This window comes from Montipora foliosa, chromosome 1 (genome assembly GCF_036669935.1).
Source record: "Montipora foliosa isolate CH-2021 chromosome 1, ASM3666993v2, whole genome shotgun sequence".
NCBI lineage: Eukaryota > Metazoa > Cnidaria > Anthozoa > Scleractinia > Acroporidae > Montipora > Montipora foliosa.
Window position 1 is genome coordinate 72,363,605 of NC_090869.1, and position 20,000 is coordinate 72,383,604.

General features: G+C 39.7%; 2 protein-coding genes across 3 annotated transcripts in view; one reads left to right on the top strand and one right to left on the bottom strand.

The window, feature by feature from the left end:
• Positions 1 to 7,885, top strand: part of LOC137980928 (latrophilin-like protein LAT-2) — a 40,992-nt gene extending 33,107 nt beyond the window's left edge. Inside the window, exons 15-20 of the mRNA XM_068828320.1 lie at positions 570 to 651; positions 1,556 to 1,622; positions 4,099 to 4,181; positions 4,266 to 4,386; positions 5,830 to 5,873; positions 6,722 to 7,885. Of these exons, the coding sequence (XP_068684421.1) occupies positions 570 to 651; positions 1,556 to 1,622; positions 4,099 to 4,181; positions 4,266 to 4,386; positions 5,830 to 5,873; positions 6,722 to 6,800 (476 nt within the window). The 3' untranslated portion in view covers positions 6,801 to 7,885. The remainder of the gene's footprint in view (positions 1 to 569; positions 652 to 1,555; positions 1,623 to 4,098; positions 4,182 to 4,265; positions 4,387 to 5,829; positions 5,874 to 6,721) is intronic.
• A 2,366-nt stretch (positions 7,886 to 10,251) lies between these two features.
• The window catches only part of LOC138007854 (uncharacterized), a 10,436-nt gene continuing 687 nt past the window's right edge, over positions 10,252 to 20,000 (bottom strand). Inside the window, exons 2-9 of one of the 2 annotated variants that reach the window (XR_011124124.1) lie at positions 19,285 to 20,000; positions 18,192 to 18,481; positions 15,101 to 15,577; positions 14,788 to 15,012; positions 14,354 to 14,585; positions 13,584 to 13,636; positions 11,182 to 11,277; positions 10,252 to 10,341 (exon numbers count right to left, since the gene is read on the bottom strand). The exon at positions 19,285 to 20,000 is cut by the window's right edge and continues 170 nt beyond it. Coding sequence is in view for 1 of the 2 variants with exons in the window: in XM_068854950.1 (XP_068711051.1) it covers positions 11,257 to 11,277; positions 13,584 to 13,636; positions 14,354 to 14,585; positions 14,788 to 15,012; positions 15,101 to 15,577; positions 18,192 to 18,481; positions 19,285 to 20,000 (2,014 nt within the window). In the remaining variant the exon portion in view is untranslated. Of the gene's footprint in view, positions 11,278 to 13,583; positions 13,637 to 14,353; positions 14,586 to 14,787; positions 15,013 to 15,100; positions 15,578 to 18,191; positions 18,482 to 19,284 lie in introns of both variants that reach the window. The other variant, XM_068854950.1, reaches the window with a different exon arrangement.

The window sequence follows — 20,000 nt, forward strand, 5'->3', positions numbered from 1 at the left end:
GCTTGGTTTCTTCATTGTGAGGCCTACAATGACCAGCTAGTCTTAGTCTTCTCATACGGATTGTTTCACACACTCCATCGTCCCAGATGGTATCTAAAAAATTCACGCCCCTTCGCAGTTTTTTTCTTCAATTCCTCGCTTCATCTTAGTCCCCCTTTACCTCTCGTCCTCCCGGAGGACGTGCTTGTTTTGCACATCCGAACTATGTACGTCATATCTTGTCTCTCTCACTTGAGTGCAAAGTTCGTCCTGCTGGGTCCTGCTCCAGATTTCTACATTGACACTTTACTCGGAAGATCCTCCCGAGATATCGATGGTCACATACGTCTAATTTGGATATGTTTCTATGTGGATTTGTTTTTTGCTTTGTTTCTGCCCCTTATAAAACCACTGACATGCATGTCTAACGGCTTGTGCCTACACATCCAGATCTTGAGGTTAGATTACTGCTACGAAATACCAAGCGCTCTATGCCACTTGTTGTTGGTCGTCAACAGCACTGAAGCTATGTCGAAACTTATGGCAGAAACGACAAGGGTGTAATAATATCACACTTCTCTCCATTTCAGGGATACCTGCAGTTTTTGTCAGCATATCTTTGGGCATCGCGACTGGAATAAACGGAATCGATAGTTTTGTCAGCGACAAACAGTAAGTTCATCATTTTTGCCGGCAAGCTCTTGCCTTAAGAAAGTGTTTTGTTTGTTTTAAACTGAGAAGTAATTACTTTAATCACCTAGAGAATATAAATGATGTATCCTGCAAATCCTGTATATTGATTTGCGGAGTTAAAGTGATTGATGACTGAGAAATCATAACAGCAAAATCAGGCATGGCTGACGGCCACTTGAGAAAATTCGAGGTTTGATCAGTCGTTGAAGCCTTTATTGTTTCTCAAAATTCTTAATCAGCTGCATAAGTTGATCATTTCCGACTGCGATGAACTCTCTGTCAAAATCGCTTCATTGCTCCTGTCCATAGACCAAGAGTAACCAGTCTCATGAGATAGCAAATATTGCTGGTCAATGATGTTTTTGTACGAGAAATTCGCTGTTAGCTTACTTTTCTAACAACTTTAATTAAGGTGAAGTTAACTTAATTAACTGTCTCGTATCGCATTTTCGCTATGACCAACGTGGCTCTGCAGGTGTGTCATTTGAACTACACAAGCCGATTTTTCTTTAATTTTTTTGCATGCGAACGGCACACTGCGCGAAGCTTTAGAGACTCATTGCTGGAACTTTTGGCAAAGTAGAACCGATTACTGGTTTACGAAAGTACTTTGGTAGAAACAAAGAAAGCCAGATTATTTAATTTTGTCTGAGTATGTGTTTAAAATGCCTGGAGAATCACCCCATTGTAATGACATTTTGTCTGTCTAACCAATCACGGACTTTCGTTATTAACGTGTTAAGCTATTCCAATGCCGGATTACTTCAGAGACCTTTTTAGAAAAATAGACGAACAATCTTTAACGATTCACAGGAAGGAGTTCAAAACTAAATAACCCATGTTTGGTTTATTTGTTTGTTTGTTTGTGTTTTCAAACACCAAGCTGCTGGCTTTCCTCTGGTAGCGGCGCCCTTTGGATATTTGCGACGTTTGTTGCGTTGGTTGAGCTTGTAAGTGAGTTTCGGAATCAATAAATAGTTTTAACATCAATGGCCGCTACAGCAACGGCAACGCCATTAAACAAGAATACCATTGGTTACGGATAGTCGTGCTACAAGTGTGGCACGCATGTTAGTGCATTTCTTTGCCGTACTCCGCTTAAAGGGGCACTGTCATTCCAAATTTGCTTTTTTAGGTCAAAAATGAGTAAAAATCTAAATTAGTACTTTAGCTCACTCGTACAGCATTTCTGACAACCCACTGACAAGATATGAAATATATTTATGGCACAAAGAGCTATTCGTGTTTAATTTCTGGTGTCTCCAAACTTGAAAAGACTAGCCAGTTTTTTCAAGTTTCATTCCGTTTCCATCCTCTCCATCCTTGGATGCAAACAACAAAAAATAGCTTCAGAGAACTTCAGTGGTCATTGGCAACAAAACTACAGCATTATTTTTCGGGTTTTTATTGATGCAAGGACGTCTTTTAGTGTTTTGAAGTTTGACTAAAATAACTTGACACTGCCCTTTTAACAACCACCTGAAATGACCTAATTTAAGATTTCAGACACGAAAACGTAAGCACACAACGGTGAATCGTTCATTATTTATGTTTACTTTAAATCTAGTCTCCTTCGCAACCGCTTTTTGGTTTTGTTCACGCAGCGCTCCCCCCGAAGAAAAGACAAAAAATAAAAAAGGGCGGGGTGAGCGTTGCGTGACGCCCCAATAACAGCTGCAAAAGAGACAGACTACTTCAAATCGGTCAGTACCAAATCACATATGGCATACTTTACTCACGTGTTACAACGTTAACGAGATGGCATTATTACGAAATCCTTAAGATATTGGTAAGTTAGAGTGGATTTTGAAAAGGAGTTATCGTTGAAGTTGCCGCTGTCGTAATAGAGACATTTGGCATCGCGTATTTTGTGTCACATGACATTGCCTTGCGGACGAGTTTGCACTTTGCGGTTCAAGTTCTAACGACTGGATACCCTTCTTGCGGTAAGTGATTTACCGCAGACAGGAGCCCATTAGTAGGAGCCTCCATATGCAGTTCTATTTTTACAACGAAACCTTGAGCAGGAGACTCGCATTTACATAAATTTACATCAATTTGCAAGATTTAAATACAGTGTTACTGCTTTATTTGTCTTCGTTAGACAATGACTTTATTCTGATTGGCCTTTTAAAACAGTGCGTGCAGAGCCGAGGAATTCTTGGCGTTCTAAAAATAGAAAGATGCGCGCACAGGTTGACTCATAAGGGCGTGTATGAGATAGGCAAGCTCCTACTCATGGGCTCCTGTCGCAGAGTTTTTCACCTTAAAATTCTGTAGGAACTCACGTTTCAACCAATAAGTTATGTTTTGTTTTTTAACTCTTGAGTGAACACATTTTTGCTGATCATTTGCACCTCCTTGAAGACGCTTGCTCGGTTGAATAATTAATAATCCAACATGGCACGTGGCGCTAACTGCGGTTTGAAGTTTGCGGTCGACCTTGAAAATGCGAAGCTAAATGTCCCTAATAGTTAAAACTCCGGTGTCTTTTATCTCTTTCCTTGGAAAAGAGGTTACATCAAAACGTTCGGTAGCTAAGGAACCACGTTCACCTTACAGGCATTGCGTGCCGTGGAACAATTTTCGTAGCTGAATTCATCCTATCAGATCGTTACGACAAGAAATGCGAATTTCCATAACAAAAAAAAACGGTGGAAAAGCTTCTCGGTTGAAGGTGGGCCTTAAAAGTCACTGCACAGAAGGAGTGACACCAGCGATAGCAATGCGCCTGTGCGACGTCCGTGTATGGTTTTTTTAGCGAATGTTTAGTATTTTTCGGTTAGGAATCGTTACTAATAATTTGCTGGCTAAAATTTCACAAGAAGGACGTTTAATTGTTTAAACTTCTGCACGCTCGGGTGTACCCATTCAGTCTGATAAAACCGGCGAAACGAAACATATAATGCCAAACAATAACTTTATGATCTGTTATTGTAAATAAACATTTCTTTGACACAAGATACCTCTCGAACCCAGCCCTTGCCTTCCAAGGTTTACTCAGCTTTCAATATTTGAGCCCAGGCTTCTGCTCGATAAATCCCGAGCAAGAAATGTGGCGGACACTGTTGAAGTGACTGTCGACGTGACTTATTTCAGTTCTCCGTGTTGTATTCTGGGACGATGTCAAGTTAAAAGTCAATGGCGGGGGTGTTACACGCACTAACTCCAACAAAATTCGGGCAACAACATGTTGCATTCAGAATCACACTGTGCGTTATGTTACACCAGACAAATTTAACAACAATGTTGCGTTTAAAATCGGTTCATGTAACATCACCTTAATCGAGATTGGAGCGGCCCACACCCCTGCCGCCTAAGTAAAAGAAGCCCTTGGGTTGCCTTCGACTGAGTTCGGCCTTCTTCATCTCCTGTCTTTTCCTTTGACAAATGTTCGTTAAGTTGATTGTTACTCTATTGTTTTAGGCGAACACGGTAATTGTCGTGCGAGTGATAAAGGAAATGGTATCAATGCAACATACATCGCACAGGCAGATGGAACAAGCCAGGTGAGATAGTTAACATCTTAAACTTCTGTCTTTTGGAAAGCTCCATGGCAGTGCAAGTTTATGTAAACACATTTTGTGTTGCAGATTGGGGATCAGAGCGTGCTTGGTGTTGATGCCCCTGTTGGGTATCACGTGGTTATTTGGTCTCTTGACACCAGTACACACTGCGTTTCTGTACGTTAATGTCATTCTTAACTCCACTCAGGTATGACTTATAATTACATGCTAGGTTTTGACTCCTGGGAGAATTCTCGACACTGATGCAAACCCTCGACTGCGTCTCGGGTTTGCATAATTGTCTCGACTTCTCCCAACTCCCCCTCGTGTTTGGATGAGGCTATGGAAACACGGAAAACGTCCTCTATTGCATCCTACGTGATCTATTTGACATCACTTCGTCTTATTTCGCGGGAAATCTCTACACAGCAGGCTCACCCAAACGCAGCAGTTACGTAGCTGAACGTACGCGCAAGCGCCAAAACAAGTTTACTAACTTGTTTTACCGGTTCAAATTTAATTTATTCGTCCTTAGCGCTGGACGGCGGCTCACTCAAAGAAACTAACGCTTTCTCGCAGTGGTTTCTCTCTCGGGAAGCGTAGGAGAAACCAACTGCTGGCAGGGTATACTGAAATAGGTCAGTTTTTCACATTTTTCAAGTTTAAAAGAACAGTGGCACTTTCTTAAATTCTCTTGTACAAGTTAAATGTGTAGATACAACCTTGCTCTTCAAAAAGCCCCGCGTGAAAGTTAGGATTACGACTCTGGTTATCAGAAGAAAAAAATTGCCAATAATTTGGTGGCTTAAAGTTAAACAGAATTCTATAGAAATTTGCCGACTCGCTTAACTTTAAGCGAGTTGGAAAAGGAACTGTTTTCACATAATTTTCGGTTGCCCCTTGCTAAGCGACCTGAGAAACCGTTCGTAAAAACACGGCCAATGGACCTGAAAAGCCCCTCTGGGAAGTAGTCAACTTAGTATGTATTGTATGTATGTATTCGAACCCCGTGACCGTGCAATTGCGTCGCACTTTATTCTTTGATCGCATTCACGTGACAAGACGACCATGTTGGTGCCAAACAAGAGAAAGAACTACAATAATTGGAGCATAATAACTGGGTCAAACTCCCAGAAGATTTTTTTATTACTGTTCGTTTCACCAACGTGGCCACCGTGACGTCAAAATTCGACTGAGAAAATGCTTTGATAGAATTATTTGATGACAATGGCCGTTTTTATACTAGAGACGCATAATCCGTCCAGACGAATTATGCGTCTCTCATGTTATCCGTCTAGTGTAAAGACGGGACGAACTATATGAGACGCATAATTCGTCTTGGACGAACTTGGGCAAACATTTTTTCTGCGTCTGTTAATTTCGGCCAGTATAAAGACGGGCACTAGACGCATAATGCGTCTGGACGAACTTTCGAGTGTAGTGCGTCTTCGAAGACGCACTAAAATAAATTCTTCGTCCAGACGCATAATGCGTCTTGTGGCCGTCTTTATACTAGACGAAATTAACAGACGCAGAAAAAATGTTTGCCCAAGTTCGTTCCAGACGAATTATGCGTCTCTAGTATAAAAACGGCCAATTCAACCTGATCCTGTAGTAATTCCCAGTGTAATTCTTTCATTCTTTCCCAAAGGGGTTCTTCATTTTTGCTCTTCATTGCTGGCCAAAAATAAAGAGGTAAGACAGAGTTACTTAAGGTTTTTTGAATTGTAATTTTCAGTAAATTATACAAAAATACTGTAATTCCAATGCTTTGCCAAATATTTCAAAGTGATTCTTCATTTCATTCCCCAAAGGTAACATGTAACGTCTCTTCTAGTACAATCTCGAAAATGCTCCATTTCCACAATTTAGATCCTAGCAGTCAGTATATATGAGACAATTAATTGACCACTTTGAGGTCGCGCGGGAGACAGGGTCGAGAGTCTTATAGAATTGCTTTGTGGGAGTGTTTTGGGGAAGAGCCAGTTTGATCTGCAAAGCAAAAAGACTTTCGTATACTCTTGTACGATAACGATTAACTATCTTTATAATTTAGTAAAAAAAAAGGCGCATGTACCTAAAACTCACTGACCTTTTGATCAAATCTTTTCGTTTTCGGGACAATTTTGCACCTTGGCAAGCGAGCCATCATTGTACAATATTCTGGTGGTTTAGGAAGCTCCGCTCCTGGTATATTGTTTTCTTGTAATTTGAGTTCTTGCTCCGCGCACACAATGATGAAAATGAGTCTCCCAATGGGTTTACAGTGCAATTCAACAAGGCTGTTTCCCGTACATGATGATGTATGTTATATGATACGAAACGTCAAGTTAAAATGCGTTGTAATGTTTATCACCGCAGTTTGCTTTCAATTATTGTTTTTGATCAAGTTAAAATGGCCGAAAAACAAGAGTATTTATAATTCAGTGTCGTTGCATGCACTTTCGTTATTATCAGTATCACGCAAGGATTTCCTGCCTAACTTCCTACGAAAAAGCTGCGTTAGGAACATTAACGATAACTTTTTTTTTCTGATATTATAGATCACGGATATCTACATCGACGGAAGAAAGAAAGCCACAAAACAGCGACACATGCGATCAACACACACATGACACCTAGTCTGGGAATCGAACCCGGGCTACATTGGCGGGAAGCGAGCCATCGTCATCATATCTTTAATTAACCTTCGGATTTTAGAGTAGCTTGATTTAGCCTATATCATCGAGAATTTACCCTCCCTACGATGAAAAACCACATAGGACAGACTGCAACACTAGGAACTTCATGCTCTACTCTTTGCGAATAGTATGTAGGTTATTTTTGCCCGACAGGGGCCCATTACCCGGAGCCTCCATCTCCCATATTAACACTCTAAGTCAACCCTTTCCCGTATCTTTTTATTTTTACAAAAACACCTCCAAGGGAGGCTTTAGTGGGTGTTTTCACAATAGCCAATCATAACAGACCAATAGTCATCACATACGTGTGTGATGTATGGAAGCCACTTCACGTATGTTCTCAGTCACATATGTCAAAATATAGTAGTTCTAAAAATAGAAAGATACCCGCGGGACAAGGTTGACTCAAGGGTACAATACGTATGGAAGCTTGGGGTAACGGGATCCTGTGCAATTACCACTGCGCCAGCTCTGCTCTCACGACTTCCTAGTGTCATCTCCGCTTAACTCCTGGATGCTTCGAATTGTTCGTAGAAGTTTAGCGATCTGGAATAACAAGGAAAGAGTTTAAAAACGTACAATAGCGTCGTAGATCTTAAATTCTCTTATACGAGGAACCAACACTGTCACAAACATGTTTTAGAATGGTGTCCTGGTAGCCGCCGCCGTCGTCTTTCAGAAAGCTCCTCCATGGCGTCGCAGCACTCGCAGAGGGATCCCTAATCTCTCAAGATGTTTTGTTCCCTTAACAAATCAAACCTCGGTTGGATAACTTGTTTGATACGCAACCCATTAAAACGCATTTTGAATTTATGGAAGAATAACAAGATTTTTGTTTAAGAGGTTAAACAAGATATGTTCAAAAAGACCATATCTCAGTGCGCGGCCATGCACTCTTTTAACTCCTTGAAACGCGAGCCGGCTTTCATTCGGTGCAAATCAGATTTTCTAACTGCTTAAAAAAATAAAAATAAGAAGTAAAACATCTGTCTTTTTGTTAGTACTTCCGACTTTCAAGATTTCAAAATTTTCAGGCGGAATTTTCTCCCCCCCCCCCCCCCCCCCAAACCCAATACAAAATACTTTCCGCCGTCTCTCTTCAACATGATCTCTTTTCTAAATGAACGATTATCGTTCATGATTCGTAATTTGCTTTGAATTTATTATTATCGTTAATTTATGACATTGTGTCCCAGGACTTGTGGTAGCAGAGAAAATAAGGAAATAAAAAGTCGTATCCCATAGAATATCGCTGCTGAAGAGTAATTAGGCCTAAGCTATAACAATAATTTATAATAATAATTTAATTTTAATGTGCATTTTGGGGTTCTCGTATTTCCTAATGTGCTTCGTTTACTTTATTATAAAAAAAATCGTTAGATTGTATGGTAAATTTACTGTACGTGTTATCTAGACTGTACTGTAACCCGCCCTGCAATGTAGTATTGACTTTTATTTTAAGTTATTTTGAAATGAATTAAAAATGTCCAGTACATACATTTGAAAAAGAAAGTGTACAAGTCATAATTGAAGATACAAAAAAAAAAAAATAATAATAATAATAATAATAATAATAATAATAATAGGTAATAAGTATGGGCAGGAGCCATAATCGGGGATGGAGACCGTAAGCGCGCGCCATTTCTAGTATTGGGGTTGGCTCCATGATATGGGACAATTATTCTATTTTTAGAACAAATTGCGCCATCGCGTGCGCGACACGCACGTACATTGCTGCGAGGATTTTCGCGGATGTCGCGCAGGGAAAATGGCGGGCGATATTACCTTCGTGAATGAGGCAGATATAGGATTTCTCTCAGCAGTATCGCTTCCAAATTTAAGCCAAGCCCTCCTTGACAACTTCCTTGACCTTGACAGTGAACATGAAAGTGAGGATGATTCAGAAGACGAGTGGAGTGACTTTTCCGACCTATCGAGTGGAAATGATTCGTCGGACATGTCTGGGGAGGAATCGCCTAGCAGAGGACAGAAAGATGTAAGGAGGAAAAAGGTACCAAAAGCCAGAAACAAACAGGGGAATGAGTCCAGTAAAGAGAAAAGGAAAAAGAGTTCTGGAAAATACCTTTCTAACGACGACGTAAAAAGGCTGGAGGAGACTCTTAAGTCTTACGTTTTGAGTGCACAAACACATTGCGAAAATGAATTAAGAAATGAAAAATCATTGTCAATATTTCCAGTTCGCAAGCAAATGGTGTCCACCCTACTCAATAGCGACACGATCAGGGTAATGTTTGTGAAGCTTTGTCGGGATATTTACTCCAAAATAATTAAAGCTTTCACCGAAATATCCAGCGCTAAGGTGAAAAACAGTGACAAAAGGGCTTCGTTTTCAGTTATTTGTTCCCAATTGTTGTTGACGGTGGAGGAATCAGAAGTCTGGAGAAACATGAAAAAGATAATTGTCACCACCATTCAGTTGCAGGAGAACGAAACAGACGAAGTCAACTTTCATGCTGCCGTTGTTCTTAACACCATCTACTGGGCACTTTACGAAAATTTTCACAGCGCAGTCATGCAAATTAAGATTGACACTGACAAACGGAAAACCCAAACAAATGCAAGTGAAGGCGCGGACACTGTTGTCGATTCCGACTTTGTGGACGTTGCTAGAGTATCTGGGGCGGCGCTGCACAAACCACGGAAAGGAAGAGAAAAGATTGTTAATGGGCGGAAAGGAGCCAGGAGAGTTTCAGAAGCGACAAAGGAAAATTATGCAGCCGAAGTTAAAATTATGTCTGAAATGGTCTGTTCTGCAGAGGAGAAAACATCTTTGCCATTGGGTCTAAAAAGGTTGGACGAGGGAAAGTTGACTTTCTTCAATAGTAAGTTTACTGTTGTTTTGTTAACGTTAGATAAAAGAATAAGAGAAATGTTGACTGAAAAAAATCTGAAGAGATATCCAAAAAACCTTATGAAGCTGACAAAACAATCGGTTGCTTTAGACGAGGAGCTACAAGAGTTATTTTTGGCAGCATCAAAAAGGGCATGCACAGCACCATTTGAAGAGATTAGGGCTTGCTCCATATGGCAAGAGCTAGTAAAGAGAATATGTAATACCAGATTTAAGGAATTCTATAGTGCTCAAGAAGAGAAAAAACTGATTCAGGAGGGCAAAGTCGTTTCAGCCGACCAAAGCTTGAGGGACAAGCTGAAAACTTACAGTGTCGATAAGCGTACTTAATTAATTAAGGATGCTTAATAATATGATCTTACAAACTTAATTACGCTTTCTTCTAGGCAGCAGACCAGTTCAAGTGGTCTCTTTGTGATAGTTTATACTTAGGGCAACGTCAGCTTGCCTTATATAATATGACAAGTCTCGTTTTTACTGAAAAACAATAGTAAGTAATATAACAAAAGAATAACCAAAGTGACAGCTTGAAGAGGTCTTTGATCTTTTTATTGAGAGCTGTACTCAGCTTATCAGGTACATTGGTACTCCAACTCAGTAACTGTTAGAGCTGCAGAAAAATTAACCAAAAAAATGTGTCTGAGTGATAGAATAATGTTATTTTGAACTTGAAACTTGCACTCAATATATTGTATGAATTCAATGAAAGACCCATCAAAGGACTGCATGTCTTTATAGCACAAAGACATAATTAATATCTATAGTTCTCAGGTATGGCTCAAGTTTTGTAAGTTACATGCACACCAGTACATACCATTTTAAATATGTAATAAATAAAGGATCAAGAAAAGTTTTTAATATGTGCAGTCAAATGACTTTAAAAGACTATTTATAACAATTAATATATTTTGGTGTCACATTTTCTTGTTCCTATGTAAATGGTGACCAATGACTAATGCCAAAGTGCAGCCAGCTTAAAAAAGACACAGCATTTCATTAAAAAATTAAAATTCCAGGCTGAAATGAGATTTTATGACAAGAATTGTTATCTACTAACAAAATGAAATGCTTGGAGGAGAAATCAATTTACTTCAACTTCAGCCACACAACAGTTTTTAACTGTACTGAATGTACTTTTTTTCTGAAATGACAGAGGCACATTATCTGTTGTACTCCACCCAAGTGATTTGGGCATACTGTATCGAGGTGCTGTAAAACTTCTGGTATGTCTTGGCTAGCCACAATATTAACTCGTTTTCTTTGGATGGTAGGGAATGGGAAAGTATACACCCATACTGTAAATGCCTGTGGCTATCAAAAATTGCACATGCCCCATTTTCCCAAACTAAAATTACTACTGTCCTCCCAACAGACACAAAGATGCCAACTGATTTCTGTTTCATGCTTGCCCGTTCCCTGACATTTGAAATGACATCCTGGAAGTTATTACCAGTAATAAAAAAATCTTTGGGATCCTCATAAGAAAGGAGGTGTAGATCATCTCCAACAGAGCTGAATGCATCTTCTACATCAAGCCCACCAACTCCTGCAGCAGAAAAGCATTCATCAAAGATTTTATTGCCCCCAGAAATACTTGAAACCACATGACCAAACCACCCCTCTTCAAGAACTTTCTTCGGTTCACCAATCAACCCAGAGGAGAACTTAAAACCCATTACAAGGGCTATTAGGGTGCATGCAGAGCTACCTTGCCTACCCTGAAAAGTGCTTTGAGAAATTTGGGAGGGAAAAATAAATTCTTTAACACCCTGATAACCATAAGGAACAAAATGTGCCATGATTTCAATGTAAGGCTGTTGATAAACAGTGTTCAATGTGGACACATTTGTAGGGCCAGATATAAGGACCTCTTGGTCCCTGTAGCCCTTCTGATCATGACTTGTGGCTCTAGCAGTGACCTTCAGCTCCTGTCTCAACTGAACCCTTCCAAGAGATGACCCATAATTCCCTGCACTTAGAGAACCATGGGCATGGAACTTGAGTGTGCCAAACAGGGATTCAAGGCGACTTATTGAGAGCCGCAATGGAGACAAAGAGTATCCAGGAAAATTATCAAAGAAGTATGACGAGAACTGTTTAAATCCAAAGACCATGACTCTTTGAAGGTCAAATGTCTAGAGGGAGAGAAAAGGCAAGCTAAATAAGAAATGCCATTTATTTAAAGGAGCAGTGTCACAAGGATTTTGCTGTTTTAGGTCAATTCTGTGCTTATAAAATCATTACTTTGGGTCTTTAATCATTAAACAAAATGCTTCTGTAAAGCTACAACGAATACATCAACGGAATTTTATCAGAGAGGGCTAACCATAATAAATTTCTTGAGGATTTTTGGAACATGCAGCATCAAAACCTGAAAAAATTGGCAATTTTTTTCAAGTTTCAATCTATTTCAATCCATGCCATCCATAGCGACAGGCGACAAGAAACAGTTTCAGTACATTCAAATAGCCTTTAATAACAAAACTAGATCATTCATTAGTTTTGAAATTCAATCAATGCGAAGACACCTGGCTTTTTGTAAAGTTGCCAAGTAGCGTGACAATGCCCCTTAAAGGGCTTAGTAAACAACTAATCCTAACTTCAATAATAATAATTATAATGATAATGTACTATAACTTTTATTTATATTTATAACATAGATAGGACCCTGCGCGCGCTCTCTGATTGGTCAAAAACCTATGTTTTATCAGAGTATAAAACATCGAAAAAGCGTGTTTTATCGTTTTGCGCGCGTAAAATCTATATCATAAAGCAAATGAAGAAGCCTAAGCCGTGTATTACACTGTGATAAAACACTCCAGTCATTTGAGAACACTCGAGAAATGTAGAAAACACTCGCCTGCGGCTCGTGCTTTCCACATTTCCCTCGTGTTCTCAAATGCCTGTCGTGTTTTATCACAGTGTAATACACGGCTTAGGCTTCTTTATTTGTTAAATAATTCATCAAATCTTTTCACTCGCACGCAATTGGTTTAAACACGTCACTTGACCGAATATCACCCAGCTAAAACTGGGGGATATCTGAGAATATCCCCCAATTGTCAAAACAACTCGCGTTGCGAAAAATATTTGAAGGATAATAAACATGAAAGCCTCCATTTGGGGCGAAAATATTCTCGGGTATTTGTCCTTGGACATTATCCGTTCCTCGAAGCTCATAGTTTTCCTCAAGCTGTGCTCTCCGAAAGCTGTTCGCTTCTCGGAGCAGATAATGTCCGCGGACAAATATCCTAGAATATTTTCGCCCCAAATGGAGGCTACTGTTTATATATACTATTGCCCCATCAAAGGGAACACTTGTCTTCCCTCCAAGGACCAGGAGGGATGTAGTTTGATCTTTTAAATGCACATTTAAAAAATAGTAAACAAGATAATGTTAAAGTGCCTATAACCCCAAAATATTTTTTTCGCTTAAATAAATCTTTGCACCTGTTCGAAACAAACTGCACCTTTTAACTTTTTTATAGGCTGTAAAAGTTACGAAATCTAGCCATCATCTGTTGCATGACCGAGCTAGTAAGGGGTATGGGTCTATTCCTGGGTTGACGTCACAGACTGATTTACATCGTATTAAGTCTTTGTAAACATGCATGCAAATAAGTTTGTGACATCAACCCAGGAATAGACCCATACCCCTTACTTGCTCGGTCGTGTTACAGATGATGGTCAGATTTCGTAACTTTTACAGCCTGTAAAAAGTCAAGATTAGGGCTAAAAAGGTGCAAAAAGGCGCAATGCTTTTCAAACAGGTGCAAAGAGTTATTTAAGCGAAAAAAATATTTTGGGGTTATAGGCACTTTAATAAACAAGTTAATCTTTATTCAGCAATACCTGCCATGCTAAAAACTTTGCTGCACGTGCTCGTTTGGAGTTGTCAACATACTCTGCAAAGATTAAAAGGAAAACTTAGATGTAACCCAGTTTGTCACCCCAAAAAGTTAGGCGTGAGGAATCAGATCAAGGGGAAAATTATTGTAAATATACATACACTGTAAAAGTAATTATTATATACCACACAGGTGAATAGTACTTTTCAAGCATGCTGATTGGCTAGCTTGGAGGTGATTAACCAAGTACTATTCACCTCTGAGCAGCCGAAGAAAAACAAAATGGCTTTTGTTGGTAAATTATCGCAAATAAAGTTACTCTTTGGGCTGCTAGTTATTCAGCTTGTGTGGTATATACACCTCAGTGTCAGTGAAAGTGGTGGATATTTATCTCCACTTCAGCGAATAATTGTTAATTATAAGAATGTCTATCATTTTAATTACAACTGTATTTTGGTGTTGTGTTTATTATGGCCTGGTTTACTGGTTAACTAGCATACAGTTGTTGGTAATCCAATGAAAGTGTAACTTTCAAGTGGCCAAATAAAAAAGGAGCTCTAATGAAAAAAGGTGAATGTAATTGAAGTTGATTCCAAAATGTTGAATGTTAAACATTTGAATCACTTCCTCATCAAACAGACTAGCTTTCATTTTCAACCATAATGACAGCCAGGTGAAGTGACCCATTGTTTGACTTTTAATCTTTTGATTGCTTTTTTAATGGACAAATGACTTAATACAGTTTGTTGAATAAAGTTTTTGATGTAAGCATACCTGTGTTGTTGTGCTCCTCTGCCCATTCTTCGAAATATCTCCATCCCTGTTGTATGTTTTTGAATACAGCTGACTCATTGGATCTTATAAACACATGGCTAAGGATTCCCTTTTCAAAAATGTGGTGGCATGCTTGTAGGTACCTTGCTGTTTCTTTCACAACATCAGTTTTCTCTGGGCCTTCACTACTCAAATTTGCATATTCTTCCAAGGCTGCAATCATATAACGTTGCTGTAGAATGTAAAAGTAGACAAAACCACTTATCACTGTTCCATTCATAAAAATGGAAGCTTCATCTCAATTGTAAATATTTGAACCTTAATTATTGCCAGGATCTGTATATATGACATAAATTATCATTCTTTAGTCAATTTCAAGCTAAGGAATAGAACCATAAAGTTCTATAAATTTAACATAATTTTCCCTCTCTTACCTGCATTATCTTTGCAGGCATAACATTTAGTCTTGTCCAGCAGTCACGTTGCACATAGCTATACCTCAGACCAGGGACACGCCTACCCAGACCTTTTGCAGATCTCTCTTGATCCCTGTAATATTGATCAATTATTGGCTGCCAGCCAAAAGTAGTGCCTCCCTTCTCGAAAGCTTTTTTCCCCTTGTTCCTTGAACTGTACAAAGCTGCAATGATGTTCTTCAACTGGACAATATAAGAAACAATAACACCCAGGTGTTACAAATTGTACACATGAGAATAATTAAATACTTGAATTATTATAATACCTTACCTGGTGAGCAGGGCATATCATGACAAAGCAGGTTTTGTCTGATCTGGTGCTGAATGGATTGATGAAACTGGCCTTGAACTGGTATCGTTCAGCACCACTGTCTTCTACTGGGAGCTGCTCATTTGCATAGCCACAAAGCCTCTTAAAAAGGGCTAAGTTACAGGAAGCTCCATCACCAACCAATAGAATGACATGGAACCGGTACTTTTCAAGGGTACTGATCACCTTGAAGACGATGTCATGTAGAAACTTTCCATCCAGGGGTACCTCACGGAGAAAGTAAGGCCCAGCAAACTCAAACCCAGATGTCATATCCCGCCAGTAGGTCTGAAGAACGTAACTTGCCCTTTGACCAGCTCCATTTTCTGAGATGAACAGGGACTCATAAACATCATGAAGACATGACCAGTCATTTTCATTCATTGCATAGCCAATGGCAACACCATCTGTGCAACGGATCTGAATCTTACTCTGCACCTGTTAATTACAACTTACAATTATTTCAAAAGCATTTCATGGTCAGAAATTCCAGTTAAAATATTTTTTATATTATGCAAATGAGGAAAGTGATGACATCATCGGTGGTTTCACTAAAATAGTACAACACTCAATCAAGAATACCTCTTCCCTGCTAGCAGAGGCTCTTTTCCTGGTGTTCGCTGACGGGAGAAAAGAGACCTCTGCCATGGGTCTAAATGGGCTTTGATTTAACCGCCGTCCACGATCTTGGACGGCTCTATTTAGAACGCATGCTCCTTGCATTGCTCGCTGACCGTAACTTGAGCCCGTTGCGTCTCGCGCATTTCTTTATAATAATTCCGCTGTTATTTTCTGAGCCCACATTATAAACATGGCGTGCTCATCGGCGACCTCGAAAGAGTTCAGTCGTAAAGAGTTATTAAGTTTGCTTTCTTCTGTTTTGGATAACCTCGACGATGGAAAGATAAAGAAATTGAGTGAAGAGCAGTTCAAGGCCTTGTTTCATTTTTTAAACGGGCGAGACACGTTTGCGTGCTTGCCGACCGGGCATGGGAAAACTCTCATCTACCAGATTGCTGTGCTTATTGCACGAACGGGAAAGGTGCCAATTCTGCCATCGAACCCACTTGTTGTTGTTGTTTCACCGCTAAATGCGCTCATATCTGACCAGCTTGAGTCCTGCCAAAGGCTCAAGCTCAAAGCCGTTAAAATGGAGCAGGAGCTGTTCGGCAACGATGATAAACGGACGGAGCTCGATCAAGCTGAAGTGGTTTACTGCAGCAATTTGCTCTGGCGGTGGTTGTTCCACTTCGGGAGGAAAATCTCCTTCGCACTGTGCCACAGTATCTGGTTCATAGGTAAGCTTATTAGCGTAAGAATGATCGTGAGAAACAAATTCTGCTCTCAAATCTTCGAAACTGGTGCTCAATGGAAAAACACCGAGCTCTTCCACTCCATCCGTCTCTTTGTTGATGGCCTTCCTTGCTTTAGCTTGTTTGTTTACAGCCAAAGGACTTTCCTTGCACATCCGTTTGTACCGCGGCGGAGTGAGTTTGGTGGGTTCTCTAGCGCATTGCCTCTCGTTTGTAGAATTATTTTTCCGATACTTGTCGATGAGAAATGCTTTGTCTTGTTCGAGAATTAATGTTCTCTTTACGACTGAGTCCACCTTTCGTTTACAGCATTTGCAAATCCGTCGGGATGACAGGGAAAAATCGGGCGATTCTCCGAGAAGGAATGTCAAATTTTCTTTAAGTCCTGCAGTTGTGGTTGTGTTAAAAAAGCTTCCCTGACCAGATAACTTGAAGTTAATACCACAGATCAGACAACAATTATCTCTAGACGATTTTTGTACTTTTTTAACCGGCGTTTTTGGCGATCTAGTCGATGATATTTTTCTCTGTTTACTACACGGAGAGTTAATCGGGGTGTGAGACATGACGCGCCATATGCATCTGCGGGGTTTTCGCGCCAGTTTCAGTGAAAGGTCATATTTCGTGACGTCTTACCAACATCACGTGATAGCTCGGTCGCTAAGCCGCGGAGCATGCTCAATATAGTCCATTTAGACCCATGGCAGAGGTCTCTTTTCTCCCGTCAGCGAACACCAGGAAAAGAGCCTCTGCTAGCAGGGAAGAATACCTCCATAAATATTAAAAAAAATGTAAATCACAAAAGAAACAAAATCCACTGTGCCATTGCTATGACAACAGTTATGCTGCTGTTCCTGTTTCAATTAAGACTAAAATTTCCAGATCATCTTAAAGAAGGATAATTCACTGCCAATAATCTTACTGGGGAGAGGTAAGAAAAAATGCATGTAAACCATGTGTGAATCTCTGAGAAAGACCCTCTGTCCCAGTTTAAAAAGTTGGAAATGGAGATATTTGTTTTCCCCAGACAGAGACTGGATCCAAGAGCACTGCCATGGCAACAACATAGCAGGTGTCATTCTGTTTTGCTTGTGATGTGCATTTCTATTGATAAGTTTGAAGATCACTGCTCCAATATTTCTAGAGATATTCTTGATTCAGTATTTTGTTGTTCAAGTGGAGCTATTTATGACATGATCACTTTCCTCATTGGCATGATTAATACAAAAACATGAATATCTCTAAAATGAAAAAAGATATTCCAAATTATAAGGGAAATTCCATTCTTCTTTACTTTGAAAATCATTTCAAATAAGCAGCAATTATTTTGTACTGCATGGGCACTTTAAAGGCTTCACCAATCCAATAACAGTTTTGAGTTACTGAATGGATCTGAAAGTAACAGTTTAATTTACACTAACAACAACATAAAACTGTATATGCAATAACAAAAGGGGTCAGACGAAACTGCATATTGAGCTAGGTTTTTTAACTTTGTCAAATTTAACTCAGTTCATACTCCATGTTTCAACAATACAGCAAAAAAACGCTTAAAATTTAAATAGGTTATATTACTTCATGATCTGCAATGAGCCCTATAATGATTCAAATAACATCATTGATGATTGCCATGTATATGCATGTAGATGTACCAAACATTAAGGAAGATATAGTAAAACTTAAATACAGATACACCAATATGGCTGTTATGATAAGCAAAGGGAATACCCTCTATTCACCTTTGTCTCATCAAACAAGAGTTCTCCAACTCCCAGTGGCTCTGGTCTTCCACTAAGGACTACAGTGGTTTTAAATTGATTAAACAAAGTGAGTTGCTCGATGATTCTTTCTTCATGGATACCTTCCTCTACTGTTCTCTTTGCCATTACCCTCTCCAAGGATCTCCTGCATGGAAGCTGGAGAATGTCCAGCTTCTTGAGGTCATCAAACAGGACCGGGCAGCGTGCATAAATAGCAAGAGCCACTCGCCAAGTCGCCTGAGTCCAACGATTAGATCGATGTCCATATCCTTTAATAGAACGTGTATAGAACAGTTTTAAGCTGAGTGTCGTAAAACCAAAATCAAACCAGTTTACTTACCAATTAGACTTCTCAGCTAACCTCAAATTGTGGTATAACCAAAACCAAAGCAATTGCCTGATTACTAAATCAACACATCTAAATATCTGGGTAATACAGGATTTCAAAATTTAATGCAAGAATAGTTTGTAACAGAATCCCTTGTGATCATGAGATGGATTGGGCCTAGAAGAAAAAGCATTGTACATACATGTCTGTAGAGTAACTAAAAGCATTTCTTATTGATAAAATTATTAGTGTTCTTGAACACCTGAGAGGACTTCCATATAAAACGGAGAGGGAAGTATGTAAGAAATTGTGACTAAACCCTTGAAGGGGACCAGTGGCCTGGCCCAAGCTATTTAACCCTCTTGAAAGATACAACACATTTAAAAAGTACAGAAATTATTTATATTTTCTCCTCTTTTCCTCTGACATTCACCCGAACACCCTAAGTGAGAAATACAAAGCCCTATGCAGGGGAAGAGAGGAGGGGGGCGAGGGTGGTGGTCTGGAACAGTGAAGTTTATAAAACACACCAGGGATGATCAGATATATTTGTGCCAAAGTGTGAACTTTTCTCTTCCCGTATCCTTCACACAGCCCCTTAAGTTATTTGGTTACTGATTATCACGCAAAATTACTGATAATTCCTCTTACTTAATTTCTTATCATCTTCTGACCAATTTACAATTTTGCATTTCGGAGTATCCTGAAGCATGTAGATCAAATTACACACCTTCTAAAACTTACCGTTTTTTGCCTGATCTTTTCGGAAATTCACTTTGTCCGAATCCCATATCTCACGCAAGACTTGCCCTGCACCGGGTCGTAAACTATCAGCTTCTGCCACACATTTTTCAAATTCCTTTCTTCCCATGGGTGTAGATTCAACTCGCTCCATCAATTTGTCCAAGTCAGAGCTATGTGTATCAGACATTAAAACAGAGAACTTCTTTCTGTACCGTTTGACCTGCTTTGTCATGTTTTTCCTTGATTGCGGCATATTTTTCAATCGCTTACTTTGGCTCTTTGGACTGAGGCAAGAGAAGCGAACTTTGGATGACACAGATTGTCTGCTCCTAACGTCTTCTTCAGTCAGAGACTTCTTTTGGTTTAAGCGTTCTGACAGTTTTTGTTCTGTTTTGTAGCAACATCGACACTTTCTTCCACTCTCACATTGGGCATTTTTTATCAATCGCGCGCAATTTCTTGACAAAACTCTGTGCCAAGGAAGGGTCTGTTCTTCTACTTCTGAGGACAGATAATCCTGCTGGCCAGTTATCCTAGTGTCCACTCCAGGACAAGGACGATTCTCGACGACTTCGTTTATTGCATTTCTCAGTTGTCCCGGCTGATTAATATTAATTGTGCCCCTTCTTACGAGCTCAAAGTGGTACACAAACAAACGATATTCACCATTTGCATCAACAACGAGTCTCACGTCGTCAAAAGGCACGTCGTCAGAC